The 21,867-nt window shown below is 45.0% G+C and overlaps 1 protein-coding gene across 2 annotated transcripts in view; it reads right to left on the bottom strand.

Annotated features, from left to right (window-relative positions):
* Positions 1 to 322: 322 nt before the first annotated feature.
* LOC139410271 (Usher syndrome 1C binding protein 1) overlaps positions 323 to 21,867 on the bottom strand; it is a 30,310-nt gene continuing 8,765 nt past the window's right edge. Inside the window, exons 11-15 of one of the 2 annotated variants that reach the window (XM_071155754.1) lie at positions 21,161 to 21,319; positions 15,962 to 16,059; positions 14,822 to 14,944; positions 14,266 to 14,441; positions 323 to 1,068 (exon numbers count right to left, since the gene is read on the bottom strand). In XM_071155754.1, coding sequence (XP_071011855.1) covers positions 14,276 to 14,441; positions 14,822 to 14,944; positions 15,962 to 16,059; positions 21,161 to 21,319 — 546 coding nt within the window. In that variant the 3' untranslated portion in view covers positions 323 to 1,068; positions 14,266 to 14,275. Of the gene's footprint in view, positions 1,069 to 14,124; positions 14,442 to 14,821; positions 14,945 to 15,961; positions 16,060 to 21,160; positions 21,320 to 21,867 lie in introns of those variants that run through there. The other variant, XM_071155755.1, reaches the window with a different exon arrangement.

The following is a 21,867-nucleotide window of genomic DNA, read 5'->3' as shown; positions in this document are numbered from 1 at the left end:
GGATGCCTCCCAGCACTAGGGGAGTTAACCCCGACAGTGCCAGCAGACGAAAGGGGGCCGCTGGCCAGCACACCAGGCACCAGGCGCATGGCAGGGCTTTTTTTTACTCCAGTTTCATGTTCTTCTCTCCAATCCGCCCGGCTGACTTCCTCTGACTTTGTTGACCCCATAATAACGAGGAAGAGGTTTGTTGTTATGGAGGAACTTGGATAAAGGTCACACAGGCTATTCTGCAATCTTTGACAGACTTACTTTGACACTGTCTGGGTTGGTGTCTTGTAGGCAGGATATTTAAATTAAAAGGAATGCAAAGAAAGTGTTCATTGATTTAGTACATATTTATACACTGAGTGGACAAAACATTAGGAACACCTGCTCTTTCCGTGATATAGACTGATCAGGTGAAAGCTAGGATCCCTTATTTAATTCACTTGTTAAATCCACTACAATCAGTGTATCTGAAAGGGGAGGAGACATGTTAAATAAGGATGTTTAAGTCTTGAGACAATTGAGACATGGATTGTGTATGTGTGCCGTTCAGAGGGTGAATGGGGCAAGAAAGACAAAACAATGAAGTGTCTTTGAACAGGGTATAGGTAGTAGGTGCTAGGAGTCAAGAACTGCAACACTGCTGGGTTGTTCACGCTCAACAGTTTCCTGTGTGTATCAAGAATGGTCCACCACCAAAAGGACATCCAGCCAACTTGACACAACTGTGGGAATCATTGGAGTCAACATGGGCCAACGTCCCTGTGGAACCCTTTCAACACCTTGTAGAGTCCATGCCCTGATGAATTGAGGCTGTTCTGTGAGGAAAGGGGGGTTTGCAACTCAATATTAGGAGGGTGTTCCTAATCCTTTGTACACTCAGTACGTTATATTATATAATATGGTAAGGCTCAATAGTGTCCACGTTGTCTTACCGGTAGTTAACTTTCCTTCCTAATCTAGCAACTGTGGTTCAGAAATGTGTGTGTGCGTGTGCACGTGTGCGAGTGAGTGTGTGTGTGTGTGTGTGTTTGTGTGTGTGTGCATGGCATGCCAACAGCATTGTCCTTTGAAGGTCTCCTGGAAAAGAGAGGAGACAATAAACAGAGGGACCCTGCAGCCAAGGAGTCAGATAACAGCCTAACAACCTGCATGTCACAGAGGCAGAGGAGCAGAGAGGAGCAGAGAGGAGCAGAGTGGAGCAGAGAGGAGCAGAGTATAACAGAGAGGAGCAAAGAGGAGCAGAGAGGAGCAGAGTGGAGCAGAGAGGAGCAGAGTAGAGAGGAGCAGAGTAGAACAGAGAGGAGCAGAGAGGAGCAGAGTAGAACAGAGAGGAGCAGAGTAGAACAGAGAGGAGCAGAGTAGAACAGAGAGGAGCAGAGTAGAACAGAGTAGAACAGAGAGGAGCAGAGTAGAACAGAGAGGAGCAGAGTAGAACAGAGAGGAGCAGAGAGGAGCAGAGTAGAACAGAGTAGAACAGAGAGGAGCAGAGTAGAACAGAGAGGAGCAGAGAGGAGCAGAGTTGAACAGAGAGGAGCAGAGTTGAACAGAGAGGAGCAGAGTTGAACAGAGAGGAGCAGAGAGGAGCAGAGTAGAACAGAGAGGAGCAGAGAGGAGCAGAGTAGAACAGAGAGGAGCAGAGTAGAACAAAGAGGAGCAGAGTAGAACAGAGTGGAGCAGAGTAGAGCAGAGAGGAGCAGAGTAGAACAGAGAGGAGCAGAGAGGAGCAGAGTAGAACAGAGTGGAGCAGAGTAGAACAGAGAGGAGCAGAGTAGAACAGAGAGGAGCAGAGTAGAACAGAGTGGAGCAGAGTAGAACAGAGAGGAGCAGAGTAGAACTTGGCTGCATCTCAGTGCTAGGTGCGCCACTACAGACACCCTGGTTCAAATCCAGGCTGTATCACAACCGGCCGTGATTGAGAGTCCAATAGGGCGACGCAAAATTGGCCCAGCGCCGTTCGGGTTTGGCCGGTGAAGGCCATCATTGTAAATAAAATTACTTCTTAACTGACTTGCCTGGATAAAAAAAATGTAAGAGCAGAACGGAGAGGAGCAAAGTAGAGCAGAGATGAGTTGAACAGAGATGAGCAGAGATGAGTTGAGCAGAGATGAGTTGAGCAGAGATGAGTAGAGCAGAGATGAGTTGAACAGAGATGAGCAGAGATGAGATGAGCAGAGATGAGTTGAGCAGAGATGAGTAGAGTAGAGATGAGTAGAGTAGAGATGAGTAGAGCAGAGATGAGATGAGTAGAGCAGAGTAGAGCAGAGTAGAGATGAGTAGAGCAAAGTAGAGCAGAGTAGAGATGAGCAGAGTAGAGATGAGTAGAGCAAAGTAGAGATGCGTAGAACAGAGAGGAGTAGAGGTTAGTTGAGTAGAGATTAGTTGAGTAGAGATTAGTTGAGTAGAGATGAGTAGAGCAGAGATGAGTAGAGCCGAGATGAGTAGAGCCGAGATGAGTAGAGCAGAGATGAGTAGAGCAGAGATGAGTAGAGCAGAGATGAGTAGATCAGAGATGAGTAGAACAGAGTAGAGATGAGTAGAGCAGAGTAGAGATGAGTAGAGCAGAGATGAGTAGAGTTGAGATGATTAGAGCAAAGATGAGTAGAGATGAATAGAGCAGAGATGAGTACAGTAGAGTCGAGATGAGTAGAGCAGAGATGAGTAGAGCAGAGATGAGTAGAGCAGAGATGAGTAGATCAGAGATGAGTAGAACAGAGTAGAGATGAGTAGAGTAGAGCAGAGATGAGTAGAGTTGAGATGAGTAGAGTTGAGATGATTAGAGCAAAGATGAGTAGAGATGAGTATAGTAGAGATGAGTAGAGGAGAGATGAGTAGAGCAGAGATGAGTAGAGCAGAGTAGAGTTGAGTAGAGATAAGTAGAACAGAGAGGAGTAGAGATGAGTAGAGCAGAGATGAGTAGAGCAGAGCAGAGATGAGTAGAGCAGAGATGAGTAGAGCAGAGATGAGTAGAGCAGAGATGAGTAGAGTCGAGATGAGTAGAGTCGAGATGAGTAGAGAAGAGATGAGTAGAGCAGAGTAGAGATGAGTAGAGATAAGTAGAACAGAGAGGAGTAGAGATGAGTAGAGCAGAGATGAGTAGAGCAGAGATGAGTAGAGCAGAGCAGAGATGAGTAGAGCAGAGATGAGTAGAGTCGAGATGAGTAGAGAAGAGATGAGTAGAGCAGAGTAGAGATGAGATGAGTAGAGAAGAGATGAGTAGAGCAGAGTAGAGATGAGATGAGTAGAGTCGAGATGAGTAGAGCAGAGATGAGTAGAGCAGAGATGAGTAGAGTCGAGATGAGTAGAGAAGAGATGAGTAGAGCAGAGTAGAGATGAGATGAGTAGAGCAGAGTAGAGATGAGATGAGTAGAGAAGAGATGAGTAGAGCAGAGATGAGTAGAGCAGAGTAGAGATGAGTAGAGTAGAGCAGAGATGAGTAGAGTAGAGATGAGTAGAGCAGAGTAGAGATGAGTAGAGCAGAGATGAGTAGAGTTGAGATGAGTAGAGAAGAGATGAGTAGAGCAGAGTAGAGATGAGATGAGTAGAGTCGAGATGAGTAGAGCAGAGATGAGTAGAGCAGAGATGAGTAGAGTTGAGATGATTAGAGCAAAGATGAGTAGAGATGAGTAGAGCAGAGTTGAGTAGAGCAGAGTCGAGATGAGTCAGTAGAGATGAGTAGAGCAGAGCAGAGATGAGATGAGCAGAGATGAGTAGAGATGAGTCAGTAGAGATGAGTAGAGCAGAGCAGAGATGAGTAGAGCAGAGATGAGTAGAGAAGAGATGAGTAGAGCAGAGATGAGTAGAGATGAGCAGAGTAGAGATGAGCAGAGATGAGTAGAGTAGAGATGAGTAGAGATGAGCAGAGTAGAGATGAGTAGAGCAGAGATGAGTAGAGTAGAGATGAGTAGAGATGAGCAGAGTAGAGATGAGTAGAGCAGAGATGAGTAGAGATGAGTAGAGCAGAGTAGAGTAGAGATAAGTAGAGCAGAGATGAGATGAGTAGAGCAGAGTAGAGATCAGTAGAGCAGAGATCAGTAGAGCAGAGATCAGTAGAGCAGAGAGGAGTAGAGCAGAGATGAGTAGAGCAGAGATGAGTAGAGCAGAGATGAGTAGAGCAGAGATGAGATGAGTAGAGATGAGATGAGTAGAGTAGAGATGAGTAGAGCAGAGATTAGATGAGTAGAGGTGAGTAGAGCAGAGTAGAGCAGGGATGAGTAGCGCAGAGATGAGCAGAGTAGAGCAGAGAGGAGTAGATCAGAGTAGAGTAGAGATGAGTAGAGCAGAGTAGAGAGGAGTAGAGCAGAGCAGAGAGGAGTAGAGTAGAGCAGAGAGGAGTAGAGCAGAGAGGAGTAGAGCAGAGCAGAGAGGAGTAGAGCAGAGAGGAGTAGAGTAGAGCAGAGAGGAGTAGAGCAGAGAGGAGTAGAGCAGAGCAGAGAGGAGTAGAGCAGAGAGGAGTAGAGCAGAGAGGAGTAGAGCAGAGCAGAGAGGAGTAGGGTGACTGTCTGAGGGTGGAGTATGAAGTTGTGTATTGACCACTTTTTGCAAGAGAATGTGTGCATTTGCTTGTGTGTGTGTGTTCATGTGTGCGATTCTCTGTGTGTGTCCCTTGCTCTTTGAACTGCAGGTCAGGAATGCATCTGTTCTCTGCATGGAGTCTGCTGAGTTAGGGTCTGTACATTCTCAACACATCCAGAAGCCCATAGCAGAGTAGAACAGAGAGGAGCAGAGTAGAACAGAGGAGCAGAGTAGAACAGAGAGGAGCAGAGGAGCAGAGTAGAACAGAGAGGAGCAGAGTAGAGCAGAGAGGAGCAGAGTAGAGCAGAGAGGAGCAGAGTAGAGCAGAGTAGAGCAGAGAGGTGCAGAGTAGAACAGAGAGGAGCAGAGTAGAACAGAGAGGAGCAGAGTAGAGCAGAGAGGAGCAGAGTAGAGCAGAGAGGAGCAGAGAGGAGCAGAGTAGAGCAGAGTAGAGCAGAGAGGAGCAGAGTAGAACAGAGAGGAGCAGAGTAGAGCAGAGAGGAGTAGAGCAGAGAGGAGCAGAGTAGAACAGAGTAGAATAGAGAGGAGCAGAGTAGAGCAGAGAGGAGCAGAATAGAGCAGAGAGGTGCAGAGAGGAGCAGAGAGGAGCAGAGTAGAATAGAGAGGAGCAGAGTAGAACAGAGAGGAGCAGACACACACACGTCTCTACTTCTATAGCTCTATACCTCTAGCTCTCTACCTCTATACCTCTATAGCTCTATACCTCTATACCTCTATACTTCTATAGCTAACAAGATAATTATAATAGGGTCTGTGTCTCTGTTGTACCCCTCTCTCACCCACCCAGGGCCTGTCTCTGTTCTACCTCTCTCTCACCCACCCAGGGCCTGTCTCTGTTGTACCCCTCTCTCACCCACCCAGGGCCTGTCTCTGTTCTACCCCTCTCTCACCCTCCCAGGACCTGTCTCTGTTCTACCCCTCTCTCACCCACCCAGGGCCTGTCTCTGTTCTACCCCTCTCTCACCCACCCAGGGCCTGTCTCTGTTCTACCCCTCTCTCACCCACCCAGGGCCTATCTCTGTTGTACCCCTCTCTCACCCACCCAGGGCCTGTCTCTGTTCTACCCCTCTCTCACCCACCCAGGGCCTGTCTCTGTTTTACCCCTCTCTCACCCACCCAGGGCAGGTCTCTGTTGTACCCCTCTCTCACCCACCCAGGGCATGTCTCTGTTCTACCTCTCTCTCACCCAACCCAGGGCCTGTCTCTGTTGTACCCCTCTCTCACCCACCCAGGGCCTGTCTCTGTTGTACCCCTCTCTCACCCACCCAGTGCCTGTCTCTGTTGTACCCCTCTCTCACCCACCCAGGGCATGTCTCTGTTGTACCCCTCTCTCACCCACCCAGGGCCTGTCTCTGTTCTACCCCTCTCTACCCCACCCAGGGCCTGTCTCTGTTCTACCCCTCTCTCACCCACCCAGGGTCTATCTCTGTTCTACCCCTCTCTACCCCTCTCTCACCCACCCCTCTCTCTCCTTCTCTTCCTCTCCTTCTCTCTCTCTCTCCTTCTCTCTCTCTCTTCTCTCTCTCTTCTCTCCCTCTCCTTCTGTCTCATTCTCTCCCTCTCCTTCTCTCTGTCTCTCTCCTTCTCTCTCTCTCTTCTCTCTCTCTTCTCTCTCCTTCTCTCCCTCTCCCTCTGTCTCTCTCTCTTCTCTCTCCTTCTCTCCCTCTCCTTCTGTCTCTCTCCTTCTCTCCCTCTCCTTCTCTCTGTCTCTCTCCTTCTCTCCCTCTCCTTCTCTCTGTCTCTCTCCTTCTCTCTGTCTCTCTCCTTCTCTCCCTCTCCGTCTCTCTCTCCCTCTCCTTCTCTCTGTCTCTCTCCTTGTCTCTGTCTCTCTCCTTCTCTCTGTCTCTCTCCTTCTCTCCCTCTCCTTCTCTCTGTCTCTCTCTCCCTCTCCTTCTCTCTGTCTCTCTCTCCCTCTCCTTCTCTCTGTCTCTCTCCTTCTCTCCCTCTCCTTCTCTCTGTCTCTCTCTCCCTCTCCTTCTCTCTGTCTCTCTCCTTCTCTCCCTCTCCTTCTGTCCCTCTCCTTCTGTCCCTCTCCTTCTCTCCCTCTCCTTCTGTCCCTCTCCTTCTCTCCCTCTCCTTCTCTCTGTCTCTCTCCTTCTCTCTTTCTCTTCTCTCTCCTTCTCTCTCTCTCCTCTCTCCTTCTCTCTCCTTCTCTCTGTCTCTCTCCTTCTGTCCCTCTCCTTCTCTCCCTCTCCTTCTCTCCCTCTCCTTCTCTCCTTCTCTCTGTCTCTCTCCTTCTCTCCCTCTCCTTCTCTCTCTCCCTCTCCTTCTCCCTCTCCTTCTCCCTGTCTCTCTCCTTCTCTCTCTCCCTCTCCTTCTCCCTCTCCTTCTGTCTCTCTCTCTTCTCTCTCTCTTCTCTAATTCTGTACTCCATCATTATCTATTTCTATTTTTCTCTTTTCTGATCGCCTCACCTTCTCTCCTTTCCTGCTCTCCTCTCTACAGAGCCTTTGACCTCTGTAGAACCTCCTCCCTCTTCCTCTAAACAGGGCAGTGGAACCTGCCTCAGAACATCATCCACCCCCCGGCCACGACCGGGAGACCCATGTGGCGGCGCACAATTGTCCCAGCGTCGCCCGGGTTAGGGGAGGGTTTGGCCGGCAGGGATGTTCTTGTCCCATCGCGCACTAGCGACTCCTGTGGCGGGCCGGGCTCAGTGCACACTGACACGGTTGCCAGGTGTACGGCGTTTCCTCCGACACATTGGTGCGGTTGGCCTCCAGGTTAAGTGGGCGTTGTGTCAAGAAGCAGTGCAGCTTGGCTGGGTTGTGAGAGGACACATGGCTCTCGACCTTCGCCTCTCCAGAGTCTGTACGGGAGTTGCAGCGATGAGACAAGACTGTAACTGCCAATTGGAAACAACGAAATTGGAGGAGAAAAAAGGGTGTAAAATCCAAATCAAATAAAAGAATGTAGAGCTAAAAGAAGAAACATTACTAGTGTGTTTCCAATCAACTAAATATCTTGTTCAACAAATAACAAATGAAACTGATCTACCTCCATCTATACAGTTCTATATTTGTTAAAAACATTTTAACACATTAAATAGCGCCATAACAGAAGACTGCTCTCTGCAGATAAGAAAACACACGTCCCAACACGTTATTTAAAATAACATTGTACCATCTTCTAACAAGCTTTACGTTTTAAGACCAAGTATTACCACACTGAAGCAGTCACAACAGTTTGGACATCGGCGTCCATCTCCATTTCCTGTCTCCTGTTAAATCTGTTGTTCAGCTAGTTACTGTGGACGGATGGAGCGGAAGGCAAGACGGTGGAGAGCGGGTTAGCTGAGGCCAGGCAGACAGAGGCCCTGGCTAACGGGTCTAAGACATCTCCGAGTTAAACTAACTGGATTATCATCCAGCCCAGCAGACATGAACCACTCCCCTCCACGGCCTTCACCTCTCCAGACCTTAGTCCCATAATCCCCCTCTTTACAGAGAGGCTGAAGCGCTAAATGACCTTAATTAGGTTGGTTGCTCTCCGTGATGGCCTTATCTGGGACCCGACATGATCAGGGCTTAGGCCCCATCCCAAATGGCACCCTATTCCCCATATAGTGCACCACTTAGTGCCATAAGGATCTTGCCAAAAGTAGTGCACTATATAGGGAATAGGGTGCCAGTAGGGACAAACAATGTGGTTATAAAGCCCTTTAGGTCATTGAATGTAGGCTAAATCCTACTACACCCTACAAAAGCAACTTGTTGTTGTCGGCTGCACTGTGTCCAGTCCAGTGTGTCTGATAAGGATGTGGCGAGACCCATTCGTGACTATTACAACGGTCGGCCATTGTGTTTCTGAGCAGACACGTGTGTGTGATTGTGTTGTGTTGTGGAGTTGCCTGGGTCACCCTATCTGTCTGGGCTCAGTGATGACGGGATCGTTTGGCTGCTGGCGATGTGGATGGTCGGGTGTCATTGCACGCGTGGGCGAGAGCACAAAGCCGACGTGATGGGTCATTTTAAATCGACAGCGGAGAGGAAATCTCTGACCCCTCTATAGTGCTCTGCCCTGGCAGGCTGTGTCATCATATCACTAGTCAGGGTATTGTAACGTTACAGGGAGAGAACAGAGAGGGTACAGGGAGAGAGAGAGGGATAGCCTGAGAAATAAAGGAGCAGGGAACAGCCGGTGATCTCTTTATACGGCTTAGCAGGACAATTTATTTAAATGAGATACGGATGCAGAGAGTAAATGAGGTGACCTTCAACCCTAGGGTCATTGCCCTCTGTGTGTGTGATTGACAGCCTCTGTTATTGTGTAATAATGGCAGGGGGACTTGTTCCCAGGCATCTACAGATCCGCTGTTTCCTCAATCTGTTCACAGATCATTTTTGATATACCCCTTATGCAAGGCAAACACACTTCGTATCCACATTTCCTGCATTAGATCGTTACACCAGGATTATATTAAACTTGTCCTTTTTTTAAAAATAGATTCCATATGTCTTTCAGTAGCATGATTTAATTCCAAACCAAGGAGATAAGTTCATTCAATAATTCAAAACAGTCATTTGGAAACACATTTCAGTTGATGTAAATACATGATCATCAGCTGGACCCTAATCATACAGACGCTGAGTCCTGAGACTGTAGAGAAATCACACATTACTATAAGGACATAAGCACATGATGTTTACTGTAACAACGCTATAGACATGGGTGAGTGCATCAATGTCTCCTTCTATTTTCCCCTTCTATTTTCCCCCTTCTATTTTCCCCTTCTATTTTCCCCCTTCTCGTGACATCTTTTGCCAGGAAAGCAGAGTCAACCAGAGGTTAGAACCTGGATTGAGACCCTTTGATGAGCTGGAGGCAAACGCACAGCAGTGAGAACGAGAGAGAGAGAGACAGAGATAGAGACGGGGGAGCGAGAAGGTGAGAGAGCAGGAGAGAGAGAGGGGGAGACAGGGAGAGAGAGACAGAGAGAGAGAGATTGGGGGAGAGAGGGAGAGAGAGAGAGGGATAGACAGGGGGAGAGAGAGGGATAGACAGGGAGGGAGAGAGAAAGAGAGACAGAGAGAGAAAGCAAAATGGAATGATAATTGTATACTATGTTCTAATAGCAGTTATTATAACAATGGTCATTAAGACACAGGGAGACACAGGGAGACCCAGGGAGACCCAGTGAGACACAGGGAGACCCAGGGAGACACAGGGAGACCCAGGGAGACCCAGGGAGAGGGGAACAGGGCAGCAGATCCACCCTGATGACCCCTGCTGCCACAGAGGGCAAGCTCAGGCAAAAGTCAGGGTAGCAGGGGCTCACCTCCTACTCTGGCCCCCTGAACCCTCCATTCAGAGGTTGACACAACAGCCAGGCACCGCTGTGACCCGGTGGGTGTGACACTCAACCTTTGCCTTAACCTCCTGACCGCTGGTCACAGCTGCAGCTGGCCAGACGCCTCAGACAGGGCAGAGGGGGAGAGAGGGAGATGAATGAAGAGAGGACGGGAGAGGAGAGAAGGAGATAGTGAATGAGATGGAGGGGTGGCAAGAAGATGGAGAAAGATGAAGAGAGGGAAAAGGAGAGCGAGAGAGCATGAGAGGAAGAGGGAAGAGAGAGATATAGGTTGTGAAAAAGCACCAGAAACAAGACGAGCGGTGAGCGTAGACACATCAGACCTCATCACCTCTCCACTGTCAGATCAGAGGAGCAGGGCCAGGATTCATAGAGTCAGGCTGTGTGGGAAAATAACCCATGACCTCAGGGTCAAATCCTAACCAGGCTCAGATGCTTACAGCTCTCTGGATCTGAGCATGTGGATAATGCTGCCATTTTCTTGAATGAAGATAACACATCATCGTCTCTATATGGCCAGAATGGAGGCACGGCTGGCAAGAGTAGTTGCCTCTAACCACAGATCAAGGATCAGATTATTTGATCATCAGTCCAATCCTTACGTGGCTTCGTACTACCACCCTGATTCCGCAAGCTTAGTAAAGTAGATTAGTAAAGTAGCTTAGTAAAGTAGATTAGTAATGTAAAGTAGCTTAGTAAAGTAGGTGTAGTAAAGTAGGTGTAGTAAAGTAGCTGTAGTAAAGTAGGGATGGTAAAGTAGATGTAGTAAAGTAGATAGATTAGTGATGTAAAGTAGCTTAGCAAAGTAGCTGTAGTAAAGTAGGTGTAGTAAAGTAGCTGTAGTAAAGTAGGGATGGTAAAGTAGATGTAGTAAAGTAGCTGTAGTAAAGTAGGGCTAGTAAAGTAGGTGTAGTAAAGTAGCGGTAGTAAAGTAGCGGTAGTAAAGTAGCGGTAGTAAAGTAGCTGTAGTAAAGTAGCGGTTGTAAAGTAGGGATAGTAAAGTAGGGATAGTAAAGTAGATGTAGTAAAGTAAGGATAGTAAAGTAGGTGTAGTAAAGTAGGGATAGTAAAGTAGGTGTACTAACGTAGCGATAGTAAAGTAGCGGTAGTAAAGTAGCGGTAGTAAAGTAGCGGTAGTAAAGTAGATGTAGTAAAGTAGGGATAGTAAAGTAGGTGTAGTAAAGTAGATGTAGTAAAGTAGGTGTAGTAAAGTAGGGTGGGTAAAGTTGGTGTAGTAAAGTAGCTGTAGTAAAGTAGGTGTAGTAAAGTAGCTGTCGTAAAGTAGGTGTAGTAAAGTAGGTGTAGTAAAGTAGGTGTAGTAAAGTAGGTGTAGTAAAGTAGATGTAGTAAAGTAGGTGTAGTAAAGTAGAGGTGGTAAAGCAGGTGTAGTAAAGTAGCTATAGTAAAGTAGGTGTAGTAAAGTAGCTGTCGTAAAGTAGATGTAGTAAAGTAGGTGTAGTAAAGTAGGCGTAGTAAAGTAGTGGTAGTAAAGTAGGTGTAGTAAAGTAGGGGTAGTAAAGTTGGTGTAGTAAAGTAATGTAGTAAAGTAGGGGTAGTAAAGTACGTGTAGTAAAGTAGCTGTAGTAAAGTAGGTGTAGTAAAGTAGGTGTAGTAAAGTAGTGGTAGTAAAATAGGTGTAGTAAAGTAGAGGTAGTAAAGTAGGTGTAGTAAAGTAGGTGTAGTAAAGTAGGGATAGTAAAGTAGGTGTAGTAAAGTAGGTGTAGTAAAGTAGCGGTTGTAAAGTAGATGTAGTAAAGCAGGGATAGTAAAGTAGGGATAGTAAAGTAGATGTAGTAAAGTAGGGATAGTAAAGTAGGTGTAGTAAAGTAGGTGTAGTAAAGTAGGGATAGTAAAGTAGGTGTAGTAAAGTAGCGGTTGTAAAGTAGATGTAGTAAAGTAGGGATAGTAAAGTAGGGATAGTAAAGTAGATGTAGTAAAGTAGGGATAGTAAAGTAGGTGTAGTAAAGTAGTGGTAGTAAAGTAGGTGTAGTAAAGTAGGGGTAGTAAAGTTGGTGTAGTAAAGTAATGTAGTAAAGTAGGTGTAGTAAAGTAGGTGTGGTAAAGTAGCTGTAGTAAAGTAGGTGTAGTAAAGTAGGTGTAGTAAAGTAGTGGTAGTAAAATAGGTGTAGTAAAGTAGAGGTAGTAAAGTAGGTGTAGTAAAGTAGGTGTAGTAAAGTAGGGATAGTAAAGTAGGTGTAGTAAAGTAGGTGTAGTAAAGTAGCGGTAGTAAAGTAGCGGTAGTAAAGTAGATGTAGTAAAGTAGGTGTAGTAAAGTAGGTGTAGTAAAGTAGATGTAGTAAAGTAGCTGTAGTAAAGTAGGGTGGGTAAAGTTGGTGTAGTAAAGTAGCTATCGTAAAGTAGCTGTAGTAAAGTAGCGGTTGTAAAGTAGATGTAGTAAAGTAGAGATAGTAAAGTAGATGTAGTAAAGTAGGGATAGTAAAGTAGCTGTAGTAAAGTAGCTGTAGTAAAGTAGCGGTAGTAAAGTAACAATAGTAAAGTAGATGTCGTAAAGTAGGTGTAGTAAAGTAGGTGTAGTAAAGTAGGTGTAGTAAAGTAGATGTAGTAAAGTAGGTGTAGTAAAGTAGAGGTGGTAAAGCAGGTGTAGTAAAGTAGCTATAGTAAAGTAGGTGTAGTAAAGTAGCTGTCGTAAAGTAGGTGTAAAGTAGGTGTAGTAAAGTAGGTGTAGTAAAGTAGTGGTAGTAAAGTAGGTGTAGTAAAGTAAGGTTAGTAAAGTAGGTGTAGTAAAGTAATGTAGTAAAGTAGGGGTAGTAAAGTAGGTGTAGTAAAGTAGCTGTAGTAAAGTAGGTGTAGTAAAGTAGGTGTAGTAAAGTAGGGGTAGTAAAGTAGGGGTAGTAAAGTAGGTGTAGTAAAGTAGATGTAGTAAAGTAATGTAGTAAAGTAGGTGTAGTAAAGTAGATGTAGTAAAGTAGGTATAGTAAAGTAGGTGTAGTAAAGTAGGTGTAGTAAAGTAGGTGTAGTAAAGTAGGTGTAGTAAAGTAGGTGTAGTAAAGTAGGTGTAGTAAAGTAGATGTAGTAAAGTAGGTGTAGTAAAGTAATATAGTAAAGTAGGGGTAGTAAAGTAGGGGTAGTAAAGTAGGTGTAGTAAAGTAGATGTAGTAAAGTAATGTAGTAAAGTAGGTGTAGTAAAGTAGATGTAGTAAAGTAGGTATAGTAAAGTAGGTGTAGTAAAGTAGGTGTAGTAAAGTAGGTGTAGTAAAGTAGGGGTAGTAAAGTAGGTGTAGTAAAGTAGATGTAGTAAAGTAATGTAGTAAAGTAGGTGTAGTAAAGTAGATGTAGTAAAGTAGGTATAGTAAAGTAGGTGTAGTAAAGTAGGTGTAGTAAAGTAGGTGTAGTAAAGTAGGTGTAGTAAAGTAGGTGTAGTAAAGTAGATGTAGTAAAGTAGGTGTAGTAAAGTAGGTGTAGTAAAGTAATATAGTAAAGTAGGGGTAGTAAAGTAGGTGTAGTAAAGTAAGGGTAGTAAAGTAGGTGTAGTAAAGTAATGTAGTAAAGTAGGGGTAGTAAAGTAGGTGTAGTAAAGTAGCTGTAGTAAAGTAGGTGTAGTAAAGTAGGTGTAGTAAAGTAGGGGTAGTAAAGTAGGTGTAGTAAAGTAGATGTAGTAAAGTAATGTAGTAAAGTAGGTGTAGTAAAGTAGATGTAGTAAAGTAGGTATAGTAAAGTAGGTGTAGTAAAGTAGGTGTAGTAAAGTAGGTGTAGTAAAGTAGGTGTAGTAAAGTAGGTGTAGTAAAGTAGGTGTAGTAAAGTAGGTGTAGTAAAGTAGATGTAGTAAAGTAGGTGTAGTAAAGTAGGTGTAGTAAAGTAATATAGTAAAGTAGGGGTAGTAAAGTAGGGGTAGTAAAGTAGGTGTAGTAAAGTAGATGTAGTAAAGTAATGTAGTAAAGTAGGTGTAGTAAAGTAGATGTAGTAAAGTAGGGGTAGTAAAGTAGGTGTAGTAAAGTAGATGTAGTAAAGTAATGTAGTAAAGTAGGTGTAGTAAAGTAGATGTAGTAAAGTAGGTATAGTAAAGTAGGTGTAGTAAAGTAGGTGTAGTAAAGTAGGTGTAGTAAAGTAGGGGTAGTAAAGTAGGTGTAGTAAAGTAAATGTAGTAAAGTAATGTAGTAAAGTAGGTGTAGTAAAGTAGATGTAGTAAAGTAGGTATAGTAAAGTAGGTGTAGTAAAGTAGGTGTAGTAAAGTAGGTGTAGTAAAGTAGGTGTAGTAAAGTAGGTGTAGTAAAGTAGATGTAGTAAAGTAGGTATAGTAAAGTAGGTATAGTAAAGTAGGTATAGTAAAGTAGGTGTAGTAAAACATATTTTATGTAAACTCGCGAGATCAGGATGGTAGTACGAGGCTAATCCTAATTCATCCGAACCATTTTGGATTATAATATCTGACCCTGTACCAGAAGTTAGGACCAATGTCCCCAGAAGCTGACCTCAGCTCAGTCAGAGTACAGTCTCTTCCCTCCTGCACTCCATGGCCTCCAGCGTGGCCTTCAGGGCCCCGATCTGGGTCATGTGACGATCTGACATTGCTGACACCTGACTCTCCAGCCTCCACAGCTTCTCCCTGTACTTCCTGCGAGCGTTCCGGTACGACCCTGTGGCCTTGCTGCAATACAGAGACAGATGGCTGTCAGAGCCACTCACTAAGTTTATTGATTGATTGAATTGATTAGCTCATTAAAAGTTACAGGATGCTCTAGCTGGAGACAACATTATAAAACAGAGAAAGATGTACAGAGTCAAGCGAACCGGATTTAACTCCAGCCCCAATCTAGCTAACATCTGACTCCACTTATCAGCTGCACATCAAGACCTTGAATAACTGAATCAGGTGTTTTAGTGTAGGGATACAGCAAGAAACCTGCACACCCACTCACTCTCTCTGTATGTCATAGAGATACTACAGAGAGCGAACAGGAAGTAGTCATAGAGGTAAGTAGTGGACAGGAAGTGGTCATATAAGTAGGAAGTGTGTTTCCTGGTTACCTGTGAGCTTGTGCGAGCCGAGCCATCTGCTCATCGTTGCCTCTCCTGCGAGAGGCGCCGTCGGAGAGAACCAAGTCCAGAGACTCCCTCACCGCCGACACTCTCCTCTTCAGCACCTGCTCCCTGGGAGACCACAGCACAGGGGTGACTTTACTGTTCCACAAAGCTTCGTAGTGGATGTGGTACTTCATTTCCCTCAACATGACCACCCAGCCCCATTACTGCAAGTAAGGCAGGGTGCATTTTTTAAGTATTTGAACAAAGCCTGAGGCACAACAAAACACTCTCTCTCATTCCACACACACCCAACTTCAACGACCCTCAGTGCCAATCTGGAAGGTATAACCCCATGTAAGCCCCAGCAGACAGCCATTAACAATTTACATCCTCAGTCTGCATTTCTGCTGATAGCGTTCCTAAGCAACAGACTTACACCCGGCAACAGATGCCCTGAGAGATGGCCTGTATGGGCTGAGGTGATTGTGATCAGCTGAATACCTCTTTGTAAGTACAAACACAAACACACATACATACATACACACACACACCTTCTCATACACACACACACACACACACACACCTTCTCATACACACACACACACACACACACACACACACACACACACACTACAGAATGCCGTTTGTTTAAGATACATGCTCAATGCAAGTAATGCTAGTACCCCATGATGATAAACATGCCTTTAGGGTATAGTCAGTTAAGGACATATTTTCTCGTTATACGTTCTACATTCAATGTAAAGTACCAATACTATATGGTCTACAAACAGATAGGCCTTCAGGGAAGGTTGTGAGATGGCGGAGAGACACAGCTAGTTTGGATCCCTGAACCCGTCTCTGGGAATTGTGTTCCTCAGAGTTCTATTTGTCCTCAGTGTTCTATTTGTCCTCAGTGTTCTGAGAATGTCCCTTAGAGAACATTCCAGAGCAGTAACATTTGGGTGATGTTACTTTAACCTTGATTCATGGAGCAATTTTTATTTGATATTGTTTGGAACATTTCTGTAACTTCACACTTGACTTCAAAGTTGTGTCATCTTAAAATGTTATCCCATAACCTGGAAACCGTATGAAAATATTCCCTTATATATATATATATATATTTTTTTAAGTGTTTCTGACCGTTGCAGGACAGCCTGTAGCTCTCGAAGGATGGCACGGTTTTGAGGCCCAGGGATGTCTCCATCGCTGCTTAGCTTATCCTCGTTCTCAGAAGTCCTCTGGAACACACAACAGGCAAATAGATGACAGGTAATTAGATCCTCATTAGCTCCTAGCATGCAAAGCTGTATAAGCTTGCAATGCAATGTGGTGTCATAGGTCGTCTACAATAACGGCGACAGAAACACATTGGGCCTGTGTCATTGAACTCATGACTTCGGTTAAAGTTAAAGGATGCGATTAAGGGGGAATTCCCAGAGCAGGGTTTGAACCTGCTACACAACAGAGGCAAAGCATTGGTAAGATGTTGTGATTCTACAGTAGACAGACAGACAGACAGACAGACAGACAGACAGACAGACAGACAGTCAGTTACATAGACAGGGAGGGAGGGAGGGAGGGAGGGAGGGAGGGAGGGAGCGAGAGAGGCTACCCATCTATTATTTATAATTCCCCTAACAGTAACCCTGTTAGCTAACCCTTCCCCTAACGGTAACCCTGTTAGCTAACCCTTCCACTAACTGTAACCCTGTTAGCTAACTGTAACCCTGTTAGCTAACCCTTCCAATAACTGTAACACTGTTAGCTAACTGTAACCCTGTTAGCTAACCCTTCCCCTAACTGTAACCCTGTTAGCTAACCCTTCCACTAACTGTAACCCTGTTAGCTAACCCTTCCACTAACTGTAACCCTGTTAGCTAACCCTTCCACTAGCTGTAACCCTGTTAGCTAACTGTAACCCTGTTAGCTAACCCTTCCACTAACGGTAAACCTGTTAGCTAACCCTTCCACTAACTGTAACACTGTTAGCTAACCATTCCCCTAACGGTAACCCTGTTAGCTAACCCTTCCACTAACTGTAACCTTGTTAGCTAACCCTTCCACTAACTGTAACCCTGTTAGCTAACCCTTCCACTAACTGTAACCCTGTTAGCTAATCCTTCCACTAACTGTAACCCTGTTAGATAACCCTTCCACTAACTGTAACCCTGTTAGCCAACTGTAACCCTGTTAGCTAACCCTTCCACTAACTGTAACCCTGTTAGCTAACTGTAACCCTGTTAGCTAACCCTTCCCCTAACTGTAACCCTGTTAGCTAACCCTTCCACTAACTGTAACCCTGGTAGCTAACCCTTCCACTAACTGTAACCCTGTTAGCTAACCCTTCCACTAACTGTAACCCTGTTAGCTAACCCTTCCACTAACTGTAACCCTGTTAGCTAACCCTTCCCCTAACGGTAACCCTGTTAGCTAACCCTTCCACTAATTGTAACCCTGTTAGCTAACCCTTCCCCTAACGGTAACCCTGTTAGCTAACCCTTCCACTAACTGTAACCATGTTAGCTTACCCTTCCCCTAACTGTAACCCTGTTAGCTAACCCTTCCACTAACTGTAACCCTGTTAGCTAACCCTTCCCCTAACGGTAACCCTGTTAGCTAACCCTTCCACTAACTGTAACCGTGTTAGCTAACCCTTCCCCTAACTGTAACCCTGTTAGCTAACCCTTCCACTAACTGGAACCCTGTTAGCTAACCCTTCCACTAACTGTAACCCTGTCAGCTAAGCCTTCCACTAACTGTAACCCTGTTAGCTAACCCTTCCACTAACTGTAACCCTGTTAGCTAACCCTTCCACTAACTGTAACCCTGTTAGCTAACCCTTCCACTAACTGTAACCCTGTTAGCTAACCCTTCCACTAACTGTAACCCTGTTAGCTAACCCTAACCCTTCAAGCTAACTGTAACCCTGTTAGCTAACCCTTCCACTAACTGTACCCCTGTTAACTAACCCTTCCACTAACGGTAACCCTGTTAGCTAACCCTTCCACTAACTGTAACCCTGTTAGCTAACCCTTCCCCTAACTGTAACCCTGTCAGCTAACCCTTCCACTAACTGTAACCCTGTTAGCTAACCCTTCCACTAACTGTAACCCTGTTAGCCAACCCTTCCACTAACTGTAACCCTGTTAGCTAACCCTTCCACTAACGGTAACCCTGTTAACTAACCCTTCCACTAACGGTAACCCTGTTAGCTAACCCTTCCACTAACTGTAACCCTGTTAGCTAACTGTAGCCCTGTTAGCTAACCCTTCCCCTAACTGTAACCCTGTTAGCTAACCCTTCCACTAACTGTAACCCTGTTAGCTAACACTTCCACTAACTGTAACCCTGTTAGCTAACCCTTCCACTAACTGTAACTCTGTTAGCTAACCCTTCCACTAACTGTAACCCTGTTAGCTAACACTTCCACTAACTGTAACCCTGTTAGCTAACCCTTCCACTAACTGTAACTCTGTTAGCTAACCCTTCCACTAACTGTAACCCTTCCACTAACTGTAACACTGTTAGCTAACCCTTCCACTAACTGTAACCCTTCCACTAACTGTAACCCTGTTAGCTAACCCTTCCCATAACGGTAACCCTGTTAGCTAACCCTTCCACTAACTGTAACCCTGTTAGCTAACTGTAAACCTGTTAGCTAACCCTTCCACTAACTGTAACCCTGTTAGCTAACCCTTCCACTAACTGTAACCCTGTTAGCTAACCCTAACCCTTCAAGCTAACTGTAACCCTGTTAGCTAACCCTTCCACTAACTGTAACCCTGTTAGCTAACCCTTCCACTAACTGTAACCCTGTTAGCTAACCCTTCCACTAACTGTAACCCTGTTAGCCAACCCTTCCACTAACTGTAACCCTGTTAGCTAACCCTTCCACTAACGGTAACCCTGTTAACTAACCCTTCCACTAACGGTAACCCTGTTAGCTAACCCTTCCACTAACTGTAACCCTGTTAGCTAACTGTAACCCTGTTAGCTAACCCTTCCCCTAACTGTAACCCTGTTAGCTAACCCTTCCACTAACTGTAACCCTGTTAGCTAACCCTTCCACTAACTGTAACCCTTCCACTAACTGTAACACTGTTAGCTAACCCTTCCACTAACTGTAACCCTTCCACTAACTGTAACCCTGTTAGCTAACCCTTCCCATAACGGTAACCCTGTTAGCTAACCCTTCCACTAACTGTAACCCTGTTAGCTAACCCTTCCCCTAACTGTAACCCTGTTAGCTAACCCTTCCACTAACTGTAACCCTGTTAGCTAACCCTTCCACTAACTGTAACCCTGTTAGCTAACCCTTCTACTAACTGTAACCCTGTTAGCTAACTGTAACCCTGTTAGCTAACCCTTCCACTAACTGTAACCCTGTTAGCTAACCCTTCCCCTAACGGTAACCCTGTTAGCTAACCCTTCCACTAACTTTAACCCTGTTAACTAACCCTTCCCCTAACCTTAACCCTGTTAGCTAACCCTTCCCCTAACCTTAACTCTGTTAACTAACCCTAACCCTTTAAGCTAACTCCAAAACTTAACCTTAACCCTTACCCCTAGCCTAGCTAACGTTAGCACCTAGCTAGAGTTTGTTTCACAAATTCGTAACATATTGTACATTTAACAAATTCGTAACATATACAAATTGTATTCATCAAGGATCTCTCTCTCTATACTTTGCTCCGTTCATCTTTGCCTCGATCCTGACTAGTCTCCCAGTCCCTGACGCTGAAAAATGGTACCCGGCTTCCTCCAGACGTGACGCTTGGCATTTAGGCTAAACAGTTCAATCTTGTTTTCATCAGATGAGAGAATTTTGTTTCTCATGGTCTGAGAGTCCTTTAGGTGCCTTTTGGCAAACTCCAAGTGGGCTGTCATGTGCTTTTTACTGAGGAGGAGCTTCAGGCTGGCCACTCACCATAAAGGCCTAATTGGTGGATTGCTGCAGAGATGGTTGTCCTTCTGGAAGGTTCTCCCATCTCCACAGAGAAACTCTAGAGCTCTGTCAGAGTGACCATCTGGTTCTTGTCCAAGGCCCTTCTCCTCCGATTGCTCAGTTTGACCAGGCAGCCAGCTCTAGGAAGAGTCTTGGTGGTTCCAAACTTCTTCCATTTAAGAATGATGGAGGTCACTGTGTTCTTGGGAAACTGCCATGCTGCAGAAATGTTTTGGTACCCTTCCCCCAGATCTGTGCCTCGACACAATCCTGTCTCAGAGCTCTACGGACAATTCCTTCGACCTCATGGCTTGGTTTTTGCTCTGACATGCACTGTCAACTGTAGGACATATAGACAGGTGTGTGCCTTTCCAATAAATGTAATTTACCACAGGTGGACTCCAATCAAGTTGTAGAAACATCTCAAGGATGATCAATGGAAACAGGATGCACCTGAGCTCAATTTAGAGTCTCATATCAAAGGATCTGAATACTTACGTAAATAAGGTACTTCTGTTCTTTGGTTTTAATACATTTACAAACATTTCTAAAAACCTGTTCCTGTTTTCGCATGAAATATATTTACATACACAGCCCTGATTGGTAGATAGGATCGTCTAGAGACTCAAGCACCTTCTCCGTTTACCCCTTCAAAGTAGGAGGATACATATGCAAGTAAAAGATGACTGGTCATTGATCAGAAGAATCAGCTCAGATTGTGATGTCCTGCTACCTGCTGTTCTGTCCTGTCCTCTGTCTCTTCAGTGAGGCTCTCAGATGGTTAAGTTAAAGTTAGGGTTAGGGTTGTTAACTGCTGTTCTGTCCTGTCCTGTCCTCTATCTCTTCAGTGAGGCTCTCAGATGGTTAAGTTCAAGTTAGGGTTAGGGTTGTTAACTGCTGTTCTGTCCTGTCCTGTCCTCTATCTCTTCAGTGAGGATCTCAGATGGTTAAGTTAAAGTTAGGGTTAGGGTTGCTAACTGCTGTTCTGTTCTGTCCTGTCCTCTATCTCTTCAGTGAGGATCTCAGATGGTTAAGTTAAAGTTAGGGTTAGGGTTGCTAACTGCTGTTCTGTTCTGTCCTGTCCTCTATCTCTTCAGTGAGGCTCTCAGATGGTTAAGTTAAAGTTAGGGTTAGGGTTGTTAACTGCTGTTCTGTCCTGTCCTGTCCTCTATCTCTTCAGTGAGGCTCTCAGGTGGTTGGGTTAAGTTAGGGTTAGGGTTGGGGTTGCTATCTGCTGTTCGGTCCCGTCCTTTTTCTCCTCAGCGAGAATCTCAGATGGTTAGGTTAGATTTAAGTTAAGGTTAGGGTTGTTACCTGCTGTTCTGTCCTCCTGTCCTCTATCTCCTCAGTGAGGCTCTCAGGTGGTTAGGTTAAGTTAGGGTTAGGGTTGTTACCTGCTGTTCTGTCCTCCTGTCCTCTATCTCCTCAGCGAGGCTCTCAGAGATCAGGGCTCCAGCTGCATCCTGGGCCTTCTGGGCCATTAGACTCCAGTCCAGACACCTCCGCTCCTTCTCCGTCAGACGGATTAAACCTCGCAGCTCCGACATCTCCTCCTGTATAATATATAATATATAGATCATATAATAATGTATTCCCTTCAGCAGACGCTGTTATCCAAAGCGTCTTGTCTTACAGTCAGTCAGTCATACATGTTTTACCTATGGGGGGGGGGTCCCGGAATAGAACCCACTATTGTGACAATGCAAGCGTCACACTCTACCAACTGAGATAAAGAGGTTCACAAAGACAAGACATGACCACATAGTCAATCTCAGACATGTCCTGAAGAACACACTAGTCGTTAGTAAATGATTCCTTTAGGGTCAAGACTATACATATTGTTTTTTGTTTTTTTTGTGCATCAGAGGAAGCTTCCAAAGGGCTCACAGCATTTTAAAAAACTGTGTTAAGACAAGCACTAATGTAGACTCAATCGGTCCGTCCAGAAATATCTGTCTAGAAATAGCTGTCTGGAAATATCTGCCTCTATAAATAGTTTGGCCTCTCCTGGCTATATGCAAATGAGGATGAATTTAGCAGCCTTCTGAATTTAAACAACTCAATTATTATTTTGAAATGTTTATTCTGATTCCACACTATG

The sequence above is a fragment of the Oncorhynchus clarkii genome, chromosome 5 (assembly GCF_045791955.1).
Source record: "Oncorhynchus clarkii lewisi isolate Uvic-CL-2024 chromosome 5, UVic_Ocla_1.0, whole genome shotgun sequence".
In the NCBI taxonomy this organism is placed as follows: Eukaryota; Metazoa; Chordata; class Actinopteri; order Salmoniformes; family Salmonidae; genus Oncorhynchus; species Oncorhynchus clarkii.
This window is presented reverse-complemented; position numbering and strand designations above follow the sequence as displayed.